At 44.7% G+C, this 13,795-nt stretch overlaps 1 protein-coding gene across 2 annotated transcripts in view; it reads right to left on the minus strand.

Moving 5' to 3' along the window:
- The window catches only part of ENTPD7 (ectonucleoside triphosphate diphosphohydrolase 7), a 42,881-nt gene extending 37,541 nt beyond the window's left edge, over nucleotides 1-5,340 (minus strand). Inside the window, exons 1-3 of one of the 2 annotated variants that reach the window (XM_055119575.1) lie at nucleotides 5,203-5,340; nucleotides 4,809-4,967; nucleotides 3,128-3,307 (exon numbers count right to left, since the gene is read on the minus strand). In XM_055119575.1, the coding sequence (XP_054975550.1) occupies nucleotides 3,128-3,307; nucleotides 4,809-4,816 (188 nt within the window). In that variant the 5' untranslated portion in view covers nucleotides 4,817-4,967; nucleotides 5,203-5,340. The remainder of the gene's footprint in view (nucleotides 1-3,127; nucleotides 3,308-4,808; nucleotides 4,968-5,202) is intronic. The other variant, XM_055119574.1, reaches the window with a different exon arrangement.
- Between the last annotated feature and the right edge of the window lie 8,455 nt (nucleotides 5,341-13,795).

Consider the following 13,795-nt stretch of genomic DNA (forward strand, 5'->3'; position numbering starts at 1 on the left):
TTACTTGTTTTTTGGGGTTTTTTTTTGCTTTTTGGGTCACACCCGGCAATGCACAGGGGTTACTCCTGGCTCGTACACTCAGGAATTACTCCTGACAGTGCTCGGGGGACCATATGGGATGCTGGGAATCGAACCCGGGTCAGCCGCAGGCAAAGCAAACACCCTACCCACTGTGCTATCGCTCCAGCCCCTATTACTTGTTTTTATGACTTCAGCCGCCAGTTCAGGCCACCAACATCATCTCCCTCTTGCAGTATTTCAATGTGTCTCCCAAATTTCATTCTTACTTCCCTTTAATTCATTCTCCACAATGATACAAAGTCAGCTTTCCTTAAAAAATCATTAAGAGTGCCGAAGCCATAGCACAGTGGGTAGGGCATTTGCCTTGCTTATGGGCAACCCGAGTTTGATCCTGACATCCCATATGGTCCCCCGAGCACCGCCAGGAGTAATTCCTGAGTGCAGAGCCAGGAGTGAGCCCTGAGCATAGCTGGGTGTGGCCCAAAAGCAAAATCATTAATCATATCCCTTTCAAAGACTTCCCTATGTCCTTAGGATAATGTCTAACTGCTTCGGAAATGGTTCAACAGGCCACTGATCTTCCTCTCTAATTTTATCACTCACCACCCACTCTCTGATACTCTTCATTACAGCCATATTAACTAACATAGAATTTCATAATGAGAGTACTCTATCTTCCTGTGGGGAACTGCTTAGGTCTACAAAAAAAATTCCAACAAACATCAAAGAAACTCAAATTATGGATTTAGTTATCCAAAGCTAACAAGCTTCTTAAGGACAACTGTTGCCAACTATAGTCTAAGTATAGCCAACTTTGTATTTCCTCTTCTAGAAAGAAAAGAGTTCAAAGGATAAATAGGACTGCTAGTACAAGCAGAAGGGTAGAGTTGGAAGCAAAAAGCTTATTGAAAACAGGCACGAAATTCTGTCCTAACACCTGTGATCACCCATAGTCAGAGTAGCTGCTCAATAAATGTCAAAGAGGGACTGGAGCGATAGCACAGTGGGTAGGGCGATTTCCTTGCATGTGGCCAACCCAGGTTTGATTCCCAGCATCTCATATGGTTCCCTGAGCACTGCCAGGAGTGATTCCTGAGTATAGAGCCAGGAGTAATCCCTGAGTATCGCTGGTGTGACCCAAAAAGCAAACAAATGAACAAAAAAAAGTCAAAGAAATGGATGACCAAAGTGATAGGAAATGAAAAATACTGGGGAGAGAACAGCCCAGACATAGAAAGGGGAGCAGGTATGTGTCCCGATTTCAAGCAAAAAAGTCACAGAAAGTGTCACCAGAGGTTACTGAGCAGGGTATTCTTTACCATGCGAGCCACAGAAAGTCTGTTTCTCTCCTGGAGGACTTAAATGAGGATGTGTGTATAGCGCTGGGTGCTACTAGCTGTGACTTTGCAACCCTTTAGTAAATTGTCACCAAGAACAACAGAGGTAAAGACTCATCCTGCCAGCCAAGGTGGAACTTATGGTCCCTCCATCCCTAACTACTAGCTATGTGAGTCAGCACACATGCATAGCTGACGATCACTCGCAGCCCAACACTGCCTAATTAACACATCTCAGAGAAGCAATAGAGAAAATCACACTGAAGACGCTGAACACAAACATGTTCCAAAGCCTGCACAAATGAATATAGCTGAGCGAGGATCATTAGCAAGTGGTGGGAAATAAAGCTGGTCAGATCAGGCTCGGCCTGTTAAGTCATTTTAGGAAACTTACACATTATCCTAAAGACAGAAAGAAACTAAAAATTCTTTTAGAAAACACCCAAGCAACCCAGGAAAAATAAATTGTTATTGTAAAGGAATATAGATCTATAAACTGACTAGACATGTGTAATGTAATGTGTCATACACACACACACACACACACACACACACACACACACACACACATACATAAAGATGCATTGATTGGCTTTCAACGGACAGAATTAACAGCAGTAATCTGAAGGACAAAGGACTAATGAAGTTGACATCACAGCAATATAAAATACCCAGAAAAAAACACACAGAGAGACAAAAAGAAACTGGAAAAAAATGAACAGCACTACAGTTGGGAGAAAACAGCACAAAACTGAACAGGGCCTCACTAGGGCCCCCAGTGGGCTTGGAGAAGACTGAATAAAAACATCTGAAGAATAACAGGGTCAATTTTCCCCTAAGTGTGATTTTAAACTATAAATCCATACATCCAATAATCAACAAATCAGAGCACAAAAAGTACAAAAAAAAAATTAAGGCAGGTCACATCATAATTAAATTTCTCAAAATCAGGGGCGAAAAGAACATCTTAAAAGCTGCCAGAAATAAAAGTTACACCACGTATAGAGAAAAAAAAGATAAATGTTTCAGAGGGCTGGAGAATAATACAGCAGGTAGGGCACTGGCCTTGCACCTGGCCATCCCCATATGGTCCCAAGCACCACCAGGAGTGATCCCTGAGCACAGAGCCACAAATAAGTACTGAGCAGAGTTATGTGACTCACCTACCCCCAAATAAATAAAAGTTAAGGACAGAAACAAACTAAAAACTGAAGGCAAGAAAAACATCTATTCTGCTAATACTAATAAAAAAAATCAAATAACTATATTCACACCAGAATAGTAGATTTCAGATTAAAGAACATAACCCAGGATAAAGAAAGTCATTTAATCATGATGAAAAGGTGAATTCTTCAAGAATACATAACAATTTTAAATATGCATCCACCCAGTAAGTCAGCCCACCATGATAAGAAACAGAAAGATGTCTTTCATGGTTTAAACACAGTATCAGCATTCTCGAAAGAAGGCAGCACATTGCTAAAACAAAGCTTCAGGCTTCATTCTCAGTACGTGGCACACAGTTTTACCAACAAGAGTAAAGGATGGCCCAAGATGTGACTCAGAGGCAGAGCACAGTTCCTGCATGCGTGAAGTCCTGGGTTTGATCCCCACACCACTCCAACCCGCCCAACTCCCACCTCCACAAATGGAAAAAAAAAAAACGTGCGGTACTCCCCAAGAGGGTCAAAGGTAGTAGTGTCTTAGTTTATCAAAAAACATACGACACTCATGTGAGAGCTGATCAAAATGATCTAGCATTGACTCACCTTTCATACTGCTTATCTCTTGGTAACGAAGCACCCCAGTGTCGAAAGTCCACAATCAACATTAGTAGCAGGAGGCAGGATATGAAGAAGAGTGCCAGGAAGGCCCGTTGACGGGAGAATGGGCTCACTGTGGGCACAGTGAAGTACCAAGAAGCTGGGCAGAGGTAGGAAAAACTGATCCTGAAATGAGACAAACATTAATAAGTGCAAATAAGAACAACCGAGTGCAAGAAAACCATCTTCTGAATTAATTATAATTAATTAATTAAGATGTCTTTCATGGTATAATTATTAATTATAATTAATTCAGAATAATTGCAATAAAGGCCAAACTTCCTAACCAAGGACAAAATTCACAGTATCAGATGTCTAAAGGTTCTTTTAATCTCAAATTATTAAATAAAGAACTTAAAAGGCTCATGGTGTTCCTAATGATATAAATCAGAAACGCCTTCTCTTTGGTGCTGAAGCAGGAGAGGCATTTGCCCTGCATGAGGCCGATTCAGGTTCAATCCCCATCATCCCATATGGTCCCCCAAGCACTGCCAGGAGTAACCCCTGAGCATTTCTGGATGTGACCCAAAAAAAGAAAAAAAAAAGAAGGAAAAGAAAAGAAAAGAGAAGTCTTCTTTGCCTTTTATCCAAATTGTACTTTTGAGTGCAATTCAAGTAATTAATCTCTTATTAATGAAAACATTACCAGTCTCCCTGGGAAACCTCAAAACATTGAAGGATTGGAACAATTTCAATTTTCACACACACAATACTGTACAAAACCTGCTAGTCAGAAAATACGTTCAACTGATTTATAAAAATATTTTAATAGGCACTCAATGAATCAGAGTGAATCAGTTGTCCTAACCCCAGCTTTTTCCTTTCAGAGTAATCATTACTACTTAGTTTCTATGTATTTTTTCCCAGAGACATTCTAAGTAGTTTGTACACTTATTTATAAATAACATCATATGCGGTAACAAAGCCCTGTGTGTGAGTCCATTCCTTTTGGGTTTACACCATACCTACTATTGTGTCTTTCTCCAGTTACTCTATTTGACAACTGCCCCATATGGGTAGATGATTGACTAATTTCTCCTAAAAGTTTCAGGGTATTATAAGGTATGGATAAACAAGGACTGCAATATGACAGTTCACTCTCTATACTGATCTGAAGAGACCTCAGTCTGTTTCCAAAGTTCATTTAAAAAGTATCATCTTTGTTCTGTCTTCTTAAGGAGACCCAGACTCACTTTAAAAGAGTGAGACTTATTTAAAAGATGACTTCAGGGGCCAGAGAAATAGTACGGCGGGTAAGGTGCTAGCCTTCAACACATTTTACCCAGATTCAATCCCCCTAGCACTGTCAGGAGTGACCCCTGAGCAAAGGGCCAGGAGTTTAGGGGTGGGGAGGGTTCATTTCAATTTAGAACTTTTCAAAAAGGAAATAAAACACTCCAGCACCCTAGAGTTAGGGAGTAGAAATCTGTTGTGCCCTCTTTCCCCGAGTCTCCACCATGCAACTTTGATGTTTCAGCATCATCTGATGAGGCTACAATGTACAAATGCAACCCTCGGGCAAACCTCACTGTAACTGCTCCCCAGGATCCCTCAAACAGTATATGTCACCCGCTCCGGAGACACCCACCCCTCCTCCAACTGGAGGGGGGAAAGTGTGCAGCCTTACCTAGCCATGGGTTACCTTCAGCGGTCTCAATGCCTGTCACCTCCTTTTCCTTTTGCCCTGAGAAGGTGGTCTCCTTGGCCCAGGCATCTCCTGAATCTGCAGCATGCAAAGAGTTGGTGGGATTTCAGGCTTACCCCCGGCGTGCCCTCGAGATGAGACCTGCAGAGAAGGAGCCCGTGCTCTGCCGGAGCTACCAACTGCAGACACGTCGGTTCTTAGTTGGGGCCCAGTAGATCCTACCCCGGCTCCTTGGAGGGAGGACAGGAAAAATTCTCGAGGCCAGTGGCGTGCTCGAGGTGCCGCCGATGCCCATGGGGGTGGCGGAGGTGGCGTCCCGCCGCTCCTCCCTGCCCACCCCGGGTCCTCCAGCCCAGCCGCGCGCCCGCTCGCTCACCGGCTCCAGCCGCTCGCCGGGCTCCCTCTGCACCTCTAGGCTCCGGGACAGAGCAGCTGCTCCGGCCTCTCACCCAGCCGGAAGAAGGCCCGGGCCAGTGGCGGCGCCACGTCCCCAAGGAAACCGCCGGGAGCCAATGACTGGCAGAGGACCCGCGGCAAGGGGCCCGCCCTCCAGCCCGCAGCAGCGGCGCGCGAACCAGCTCTTGCGGGCGCACGTCCGTCCGCCTGGAAGGCCAATCCCCAGAGCACGCTGTCTATAATGCCCGCCCCCTATCTCCAGCGCGGTCCAATCCGCAAGGGCGGCGTGCGGGGAGGCCCCGCCTGCAGGAACCGGCGTGGGCACACAGGTGAGCGCGCCCTGGGCGCACAGGTGAGCGGGTTGGTGCTGCGCCCCAGTGCCAGGTGCCCGCTTCCTTCTCGGTGGCCGGAGTCCGCTGCGGGCTGCTGAGCCGCCTCCCCCTCCGGGACCAGGCAGTGGATCTCGGATTGTTGGCCGCTGTGTATCTCTTGCCCGCACCCAAGAGGCTGTGTTCACCCGCTCTACCCTTCCCCTACCTGATCTAATACCTCCGACTCCGATGCCGCGACTTCATTGCCTAGGTCCGAGAAAAAAACAAAACAAAACTGGGGGCGACGACGTCAACACCGAAAGGCTTAGATTCATTCATCCATCATCCATCATTCGTGGACGGTGTGCTGTGTGCCAGAGAGGAGCGGTTGTGTCCCTGCCCTTCCGGACCTGACAGTGGTGACACACGAGGAAGGTGTTTCCTTAAAGCTGTTCTTCCTTCCTGCTTACACCAGCCATACCAGGAAAAAGAAAAGCGCTTTAAAGGTGGAACATCCAAGGCGTTGCACGATGCCTCTAGACAGCACGTGCCCTCCTCGCCACCCTTGCTCTCCAGCCACTAACTCAGTGGTTTGCAGCATCTCCAGCTTTGGTCATTTTGCCTCCCTTGCCCTTCCTGCACCTGCCTTGAACAACCTTTCCCACCTCTATCCAGACCAACTCAGCCCTTTCCACTTAAGGGCTCATCTCATCTCCCCTAACAGCTTTACTTAACCTACTTTATCTATCTATCTATCTATCTATCTATCTATCTATCTATCTATCTATCTATATCTGTGTGATGTTTCATTTAACCACAATGAATTAAAATTTTGTGTATGTCCCTATAGACAAAATATCCTTAAAGTCAGGAGCTATGTGTCTCCATATCAATGTTGGGCACAATGTTGGCAAATAAAATACTCATCTATACGTAGATTAATGGCTGGGAAAAAACAAAGACCACGTGGGGCTGGAGCCATAGATAGGGCATTTACCTTGCACATGGCCAACCCGGGTTCAAGCCCCAGGTATCCCATATGGTCCCCAGAGTACCACCAACAGTAATTCCTGAGTGCAGAACCAAGAGTAACCCCCGAGCATCGCTGGGTGTAACCCAAAAAGCCAAATAAATAAAAGTACCATGCAAATGAGACAAAAGGAGGCTATTAGCCTATGTCTGCTATAACAAGGCAGATGGCCACTCTCACTTGAGAGGGGACTTTCACGTAATACTTACATATAAAAATAAGGAATCTCGGGTCTCAGAGTAATAGTACAGCAGGTAGCGTGTTTGCCTTGCTTGCGGTTGACCCAGGTTGGATCCGAGAACCCCATATAGTCCCCCAAGCACTGACAGGAGTGATCCCTGAGCATAGAGTCAGGAGTAAGTTCTGAAATCTGGCCCAAAATCCAAAAAATAAAATAACGAACCTGAGCCTAAAGAGCTAGAGCAGGCTTAAGGCGCCTTATACCTTGCCAATCTCCATTTGATACCTGGAACCATATATAGCTCCCTGAGCACTGCCAAGAATGATCCCTGAGCACTTCCAGATGTGGCCCCACACCCAAAAAAATACACATAAATAAAATGAGGACGCTAATGAAGAGCATCTTACATGAATAACTTGGGAGAGCTGGTTGGCTTTTTCTAGTTAGGAAGGGCTGTCACTGTCACTGTCACTGTCACCCCATTGCTCATCGATTTGCTCCAGCTGGCACCAGTAACATCTCCATTCTGAGACTTGTTGTTACTGTTTTTAGCATATTGAATATGCCAGGGGTAGCTTGCCAGGCTCTGCTGTGCAGGCGAAATACTCTCAGTACCTTGCCAGGCTCTCTGAGAGGGGCAGAGGAATCAAACCCGGGTCGGCCACATGCAAGGCAAATGGAGGGCAGGGACAAAAAATAAAAATCGGGAAACTAAGAGTTCCTCCTAGTAGATGGCCACCAACATGGTGGCTCAGACTTCCAGTGGACATACATGGTCTGACATTTTCTGGTTTGGATTTTTGGTCTTCTCTTTCGGTTTCCCCCCTCTATTACACTCTAATCTTGTTGAACTTCTTTCTTTTCTCCTTCCATTCTAAGATCTCAATTTCTACTCTGTCCCCCAATCCTTACTCTGCTCCAAGTGTTCTATTTCATCCTGCTACCAGACATCACTTGAACATAAGAACAAAACTACAATTAATCACAAAGTCACTTGATATCAAGTACTTTTATCATTTCAGAGTCCAATTCCATGCTGAGAACAAGGTAGACAGAAAAATGTTTTGAAACATTCCTTTCTTCACATATTTCAAACTCCAATATTCTACTAAATGGATGTTTTTGAGTTGAAATGTAATTTCTATTTCTATTTAAACTAGTTTATGTGATTCATAAATTATATTGATTGAGATTTGAATTACATTGAAATATCTTATAATTTGTATCTCAGAACTGTACTCTGCACCAGGCTGTTTTCACTCGGGTCACCACAGAGCAGGACAGGTGAGAGCCCTCCCCACCCCAAGGGACCCAGCCCCAAGAGTTGACCTCCACTACCCAACCACCACCAAGCTCCAGGTCACTTTCTGGACTGTGCGGCTGCATTGCGGCAGCGCAACACATTATAAGATACTTCCTACCCATTTTTCATAAATAACACACCATATTTGATGGAGTTCAGACAGTAGGCAACAAATCATAGAGAGTTGTGTGTATGTGTGTGTGTGTGTGTGTGTGCATACACACATACCTCTCGGAGAGCCTGGCAAGCTACCCGAGAGTATCCTGCAAGCACAAGCAGAGTCTTGCAAGCTACTCGTGGCATATTCAATATACCAAGAATAGTAACAGCAGGTCTCATTCCCCTGATCCTGATAGAGCCTCCAATCATTGGGAAAGACAGTAAGGAGAGGCTGCTAAAATCTCAGGGCTAGGAGTAATAGAGATGTTACTGTTGCTCGTTCAAGTACATTAATGAACAACGGGATAACAGTGACAGTGACAGTAACTGTTAATAAAATAAAAGAAACCTACATTTTAATCCCAAAGCCTTATTACCTCATTGTACTTAATTTGTTGACCTGTTTGGACAATACTTTAATATGTCCATATACTGGCAGGCACTTAAAAGCATGATTTGGGAGGTATATGCGGGTCTTCCAGGAGGTACACTGGGACTCTGAGGGGCCCTCCCAGCAATTTTCAGCCAGTCAGATGGATGGTTCATTGTGAAGGGCCAAGCACGCAGTGCTACCTGGGCCACGGTGAGCCCTGGCAGTGCTCACCTAACAGTGTTCAGGGGCCTCTAGGGTGCTGGGAACAGAGGTCAGTCACATACAAGGCATTTTTATCCCTGTACTCTGTCTCTGGTCCCCTGTAAAAATCAGAATTCTTTATAAAAGCCTGCAATGCTCTGCTTCTCTGATTAGCAGCATACAGGGCTGAGTTCTGAGGTTTCCAGTCAGGATGTTTAAAAAAAAAAAACATTGACATCATTTCTCCATCTCAATTAGTGTAATTCAACATGTTGAAACAAATTAGATGTCTGTATTTCAAAACAGGTTTTTAACTGCGTTTTTTTTTTTAAAGGCTTGTCTACAATTACCTTTGCAAATTCCTCCAAAAATTTCTTGGCTTTCTCCTGCACTGAACAAACTCAGACCACACTAGGTATCAATTATCTGCATCACTTTTTTTTTCTTTTTAGGTCACACCTGGCGATGCACAGGGGTCACTCCTGGCTCTGCACTCAGGAATTACTCCTGGCGGTGCTCAGGGGACCATATGGGATGCTGGGAATCGAACCCAGGTTGGCCGCGTGCAAGGCAAGCTGGAGCGATAGTCCCTGCTGTACTATCGCTCCAGCCCCTTATTTGCATCACTTTATTTGTCTTCATCAGTTCCTTGTGTACTCCAAGTCCTGTAGAGGTGAGTTTTAGCCCTTACCTCTAAATGATTTTGAATACGATGCTCATAACTCTTCCTTTCAAGTTTATTCATTTCTCTTGGTGTGTTGTAGGTGCCTCAGTGTTGAAAATGAACAATGAAATCATTGTCTATTCACTCTCATCTTATCCATCTAAGCCTCCTCCAACCATATTCCCCACTTTGATGAAACAGCCTATGATTCACCCGCAGAAATTTCTAAGTCATCCTACGACTTTTCCTTCTTCCGTTCCCCAACTCATCACATTAGTCAGTAGGTGTTCTCAATTCAAATGCCTCAAATTCTCTCTAGTATCTTCTGAAAAAGCCATCTTTATATACGGTGGCACTCTCTCCAGATCCATGTCCCTCCATCCTGATAGTTTGAAATGTAATAATGCAACCCATTTTAGGAAGGTTTCCTAAGAATTCTCAACATAGTGTAGCAGATTCTGCTGGATGATAAGAAAAAAAGCCAATACCACTTCCATCTTGTTAACATAATTCCAATTATATTTGAGAAATTATACTCCTAATTAATTTTTAAACATTAATCATATGTCTAAAAAGTGGTATAATCCCATGGGGCTAGAGAGATAGTACAGTGAGTAAGGCATTTGCCTTGCATGAGGCCAACCCAAGTTCCATATCTAGCACTCCATACAGTCCCAAGTCCCCCCGAAAATGATCCCTGATCACAGAGCTAGATGGGTTTACTACTAAACAAACAAAAGTAAGTGCAGGCTCCAATACCAGGCCAGGAAACAAACCATGATTATATTGTCACTAATTTGTTGAAGAATGGACATATGGGATCAGGAAGATGGTTCGAAGGGCCAGTCACTTGCTTTGCATGCAGGAGGCCTGGGTTTGATCCATTCATTGCAGGTCTCCCAAGAACTTCTGGGAGTGGCCCCACTCCAGGCATGTTCAGAGAGTAGTCCAAATGCATGTGCCCAAAAATCAAACAAAAGAACCTGCATATTATGCAATTCTAGTCTTTGATACTGAGGGGAAGTTAGTTGTTGTGAGGAATGTGAAGCGGAAAGAAGACATTTCTGAAAAAGATTTTTTTTTCCTTCCTAAATAGATGCAAGTATAAATCAGTAAGACGTTGACATAATAATGATCTGGGTAAACTGTGGTGGGAGCACATGCTGTTATGGGCTTATGGGCCTGGATTTAACTCCTGGTGCCACATGGCCCCCATGCACCTCTGGTCTGCACCCAGCCAAACTCTGCCAGGGTTGTGCCTATATTAATGTACAACTTGGACTTTAAAAAAAGCTAACAGGATGAGAAAGAGAAGGTCCCTCTTCTGTCTTTAAAAGTAATTATAGGTCTGGAGCAATAGCACAATGGGTAGGGTGTTTGCCTTACATGCAGCCGACCCGGGTTCAATCCCCAGCACCCCATATGGTCCCCCCGAGCACCTCCAGGAGTAATTCCTGAGTGCAAAGCCAGGAGAAACTCCTGTGCATCACCAGGTGTGACCCCAAAAGCCAAAATATAAATAAATAAATAAATAAATAAATAAATAAATAAATGTAATTGTCAAGATATCAAGATATCTTATAACCTACTTCTCCCTCTGGGAGAAACTGGCAAGCTACTGAGAGTTTCCTGCCCACATGGGAGAGCCTCGTAAGCTTCCCATGGTGTATCCATATGCCAAGGCCAGTAACAATCTGGATCTCATTCCCCTGACCCTGAAAGAGCCTCCAATGTGGCATTGTTGGGAAGGCCAAGTAGAGAGAGCCTTCTAAAATCTCAGGGATAGGACGAATGGAGATGCTACTGAGACCACTCGAGAAATTCAACAATCAACGGGATTTCGTGATTCATGATTCGTGAATTGTTGACTACATCACCATTTTGCCTATATGGGCAGATAAGCTTGGGACTAGCAGCACTGAGATACAGACAAAACAGAAGGTTGTTTTTATTATAGAACATCATGATTAGCTAAACTAACCAACATAGGAGCCCCGTAACCTGTAGAGAGGTTATTATTATGTGAAAGACTACGTATCAACATTGTTCTTGTTTCTCCATAAGTTGAATCTGCAGTCTACTACCTGTGGTCTTATGTGTGTGATATGAATTACCTTGTATGATGTGCTCCAGCCCACATATCCTCCATGATCCCCAATAGGTAATCCTCCCCCACAACCTGACATAGTCACAGATCCCAGAATTAAGACTTTTCTTACCTCTGAGCCTTTGCCTTCTCTGTTACCTATGTATAATGACTCCAATGCACTTTTCTACCAAATAAACTCTTATTCTTTAAATTTTTAAATTTTATTTTCATAAGGTTGTTCACATTAATTGATTACATTCAATATTTCAACACCAATTCGACCACTATTACACTTTCCCACCACCATTACACCTTCTCACCACCATTATTTCAAATTTTTCCTCCACTGTCCAATCCTGCCTGCCATAGAGTCTAGATAATTTATTTTCTATTGCTTAATTTGAATACCATGAGAGATCTCGCAGCTGCTTTTGTGGCCACGTGCTTCTGGAATTCTAAATATGTAAATGGCTGGGGTCCAGAGACATCCCTGTAGGGAACTAATCCATTTTGAGATTCATATGTGAGACTCTGGATCAAGGTTGATAGTGCGCTTAAACATGGCCCAGAGACAGTGCGTGGGCATGACAGCCAGGACCCCAATGGGGTGGACGGGGAGACAGGAAGGGACAAACTGTCTCTGCCACCTTGTGGCCTGGCATCTTCAGATCCTGTTCCCGAGTACATGGGTTTTTCTTCTGAAAGTTTGTGGCCACTCGGGGTTCATCTGGAGTGGGTGGGGAGGGGATACCCACTCCATCTGAGGAGCCTCGGTGAGAACAGCTCAGCCAGGGGTTGGTCTGGAGAGATCTCTGACTAGCTGTTGTCTTCCGGGCTTCACTATGAGTCTCTGGATCAAGCTGGTGGTGTGCTTAAATACACCTCAAAGGTAGTTCATGGGTGTGACAGCCAGGACCCCGAAGGCATGGGGAGACGGGGAAAGACAAATCATCTCCACCGCTGTGTGGTCTGGTGTATGAACTCTTATTCTTCAAAACTCGGTTCAGATGTCCTCTACTCCATGTACGCCCCATCGGTTTACATGTTTCTAGTCTTGCATGGAATTTTGCTCATTTGCACTTCTGTTCTGGCAAGAACTGTCAGTGGTTTGATGGGACTGGAGAGAGAGTGGAGAGGGCTGCTACCCTCAGTCTTTCTCCACTGCAAAGTGACCTTTTCAAAACGCAAAACTAACCCTGTTACCAGCTCCAAAGCAAAAGTCTTCCAAGAGACCTCCTTGTTATTAAGATACAAATTAATTCCCTTAATCTAGCCTTCAAATTCTTTCTTGCTCTGGCATCAACTTACCTTCCATATGTCCTCTAAAAGAATACTTTTTCTGGGCCCCAAATATTGGCTTTGTCCTCGTAGACTTCTGCAATTATGTTCTCTTTGTCCAGAAAGTTCTGCCTCCATGAACCCATCTGATTTACGCTATTTAATTCGTCTTGTCATTAGGATTTCATTTCAAGCATCACTGTGCTTTTGTGACCTAACCCTCCAGACTAAGCCAAGACCACTGGAGATGTGCTTTAGTCTCCTAGGCTTCCTTTCCCGGGCTACATCTCCATGGTGATTTTATATTTGTGAGTCTCTGGTTAAGGATTATCTTTCCCAGAAGACCCTAAATGCCACCAGAGACAAACCTACACCCAGTTTTGCTCTACCAGCCTATTCCCAGCCCCTGGTTTGGGAACTGGTCTGGGTGTTTGGAAGAACAAGGCTTGACTGGCATTATGACACTTCACTGCCCCCTGCTGAGAGGACACTGTTAGCCATGTGTCTGAACTGGGATAGTGGCAATCAAGTCCCAGTTCCCTCCAGCGGGTGTGTGGGCCACCTGCAGCAGAATAATCTCTTGTGAGGGCTGGAGCGATAGTACAGCAGGTAAGAGGCTTGCCGTGCATGTGGCCGACCTGAGTTCAATCTCTGGCATTCCATATGATCCTCCGTGTACTGCCAGGAGTAATTCCTGAGTGCAAAGTCAGGAGTAACCTGTGAGCATTGCCGGGTGTGGCTCCCAAAGTGGGGGAAATAAAAAAAGAATAACATCTTGTAAAATGCAGGTTCCCATGCCTGACTCCTAGAAGCATGACTTGACAGGTACAGGGAGGATCTGGAAATTTGCCCAACAAGCTCCCCTCAGTGATTTTAGCACCATGGCTAAGAAACCAAGACCGGGGAAAGAGGCAGGAAAGGAACTCAATTGTAACCCAACTTCTTTTCAAGAAACACGGAACACTAGCAGGATTCTCTTTCTCA

This window comes from Sorex araneus, chromosome 11 (assembly GCF_027595985.1).
Source record: "Sorex araneus isolate mSorAra2 chromosome 11, mSorAra2.pri, whole genome shotgun sequence".
NCBI lineage: Eukaryota > Metazoa > Chordata > Mammalia > Eulipotyphla > Soricidae > Sorex > Sorex araneus.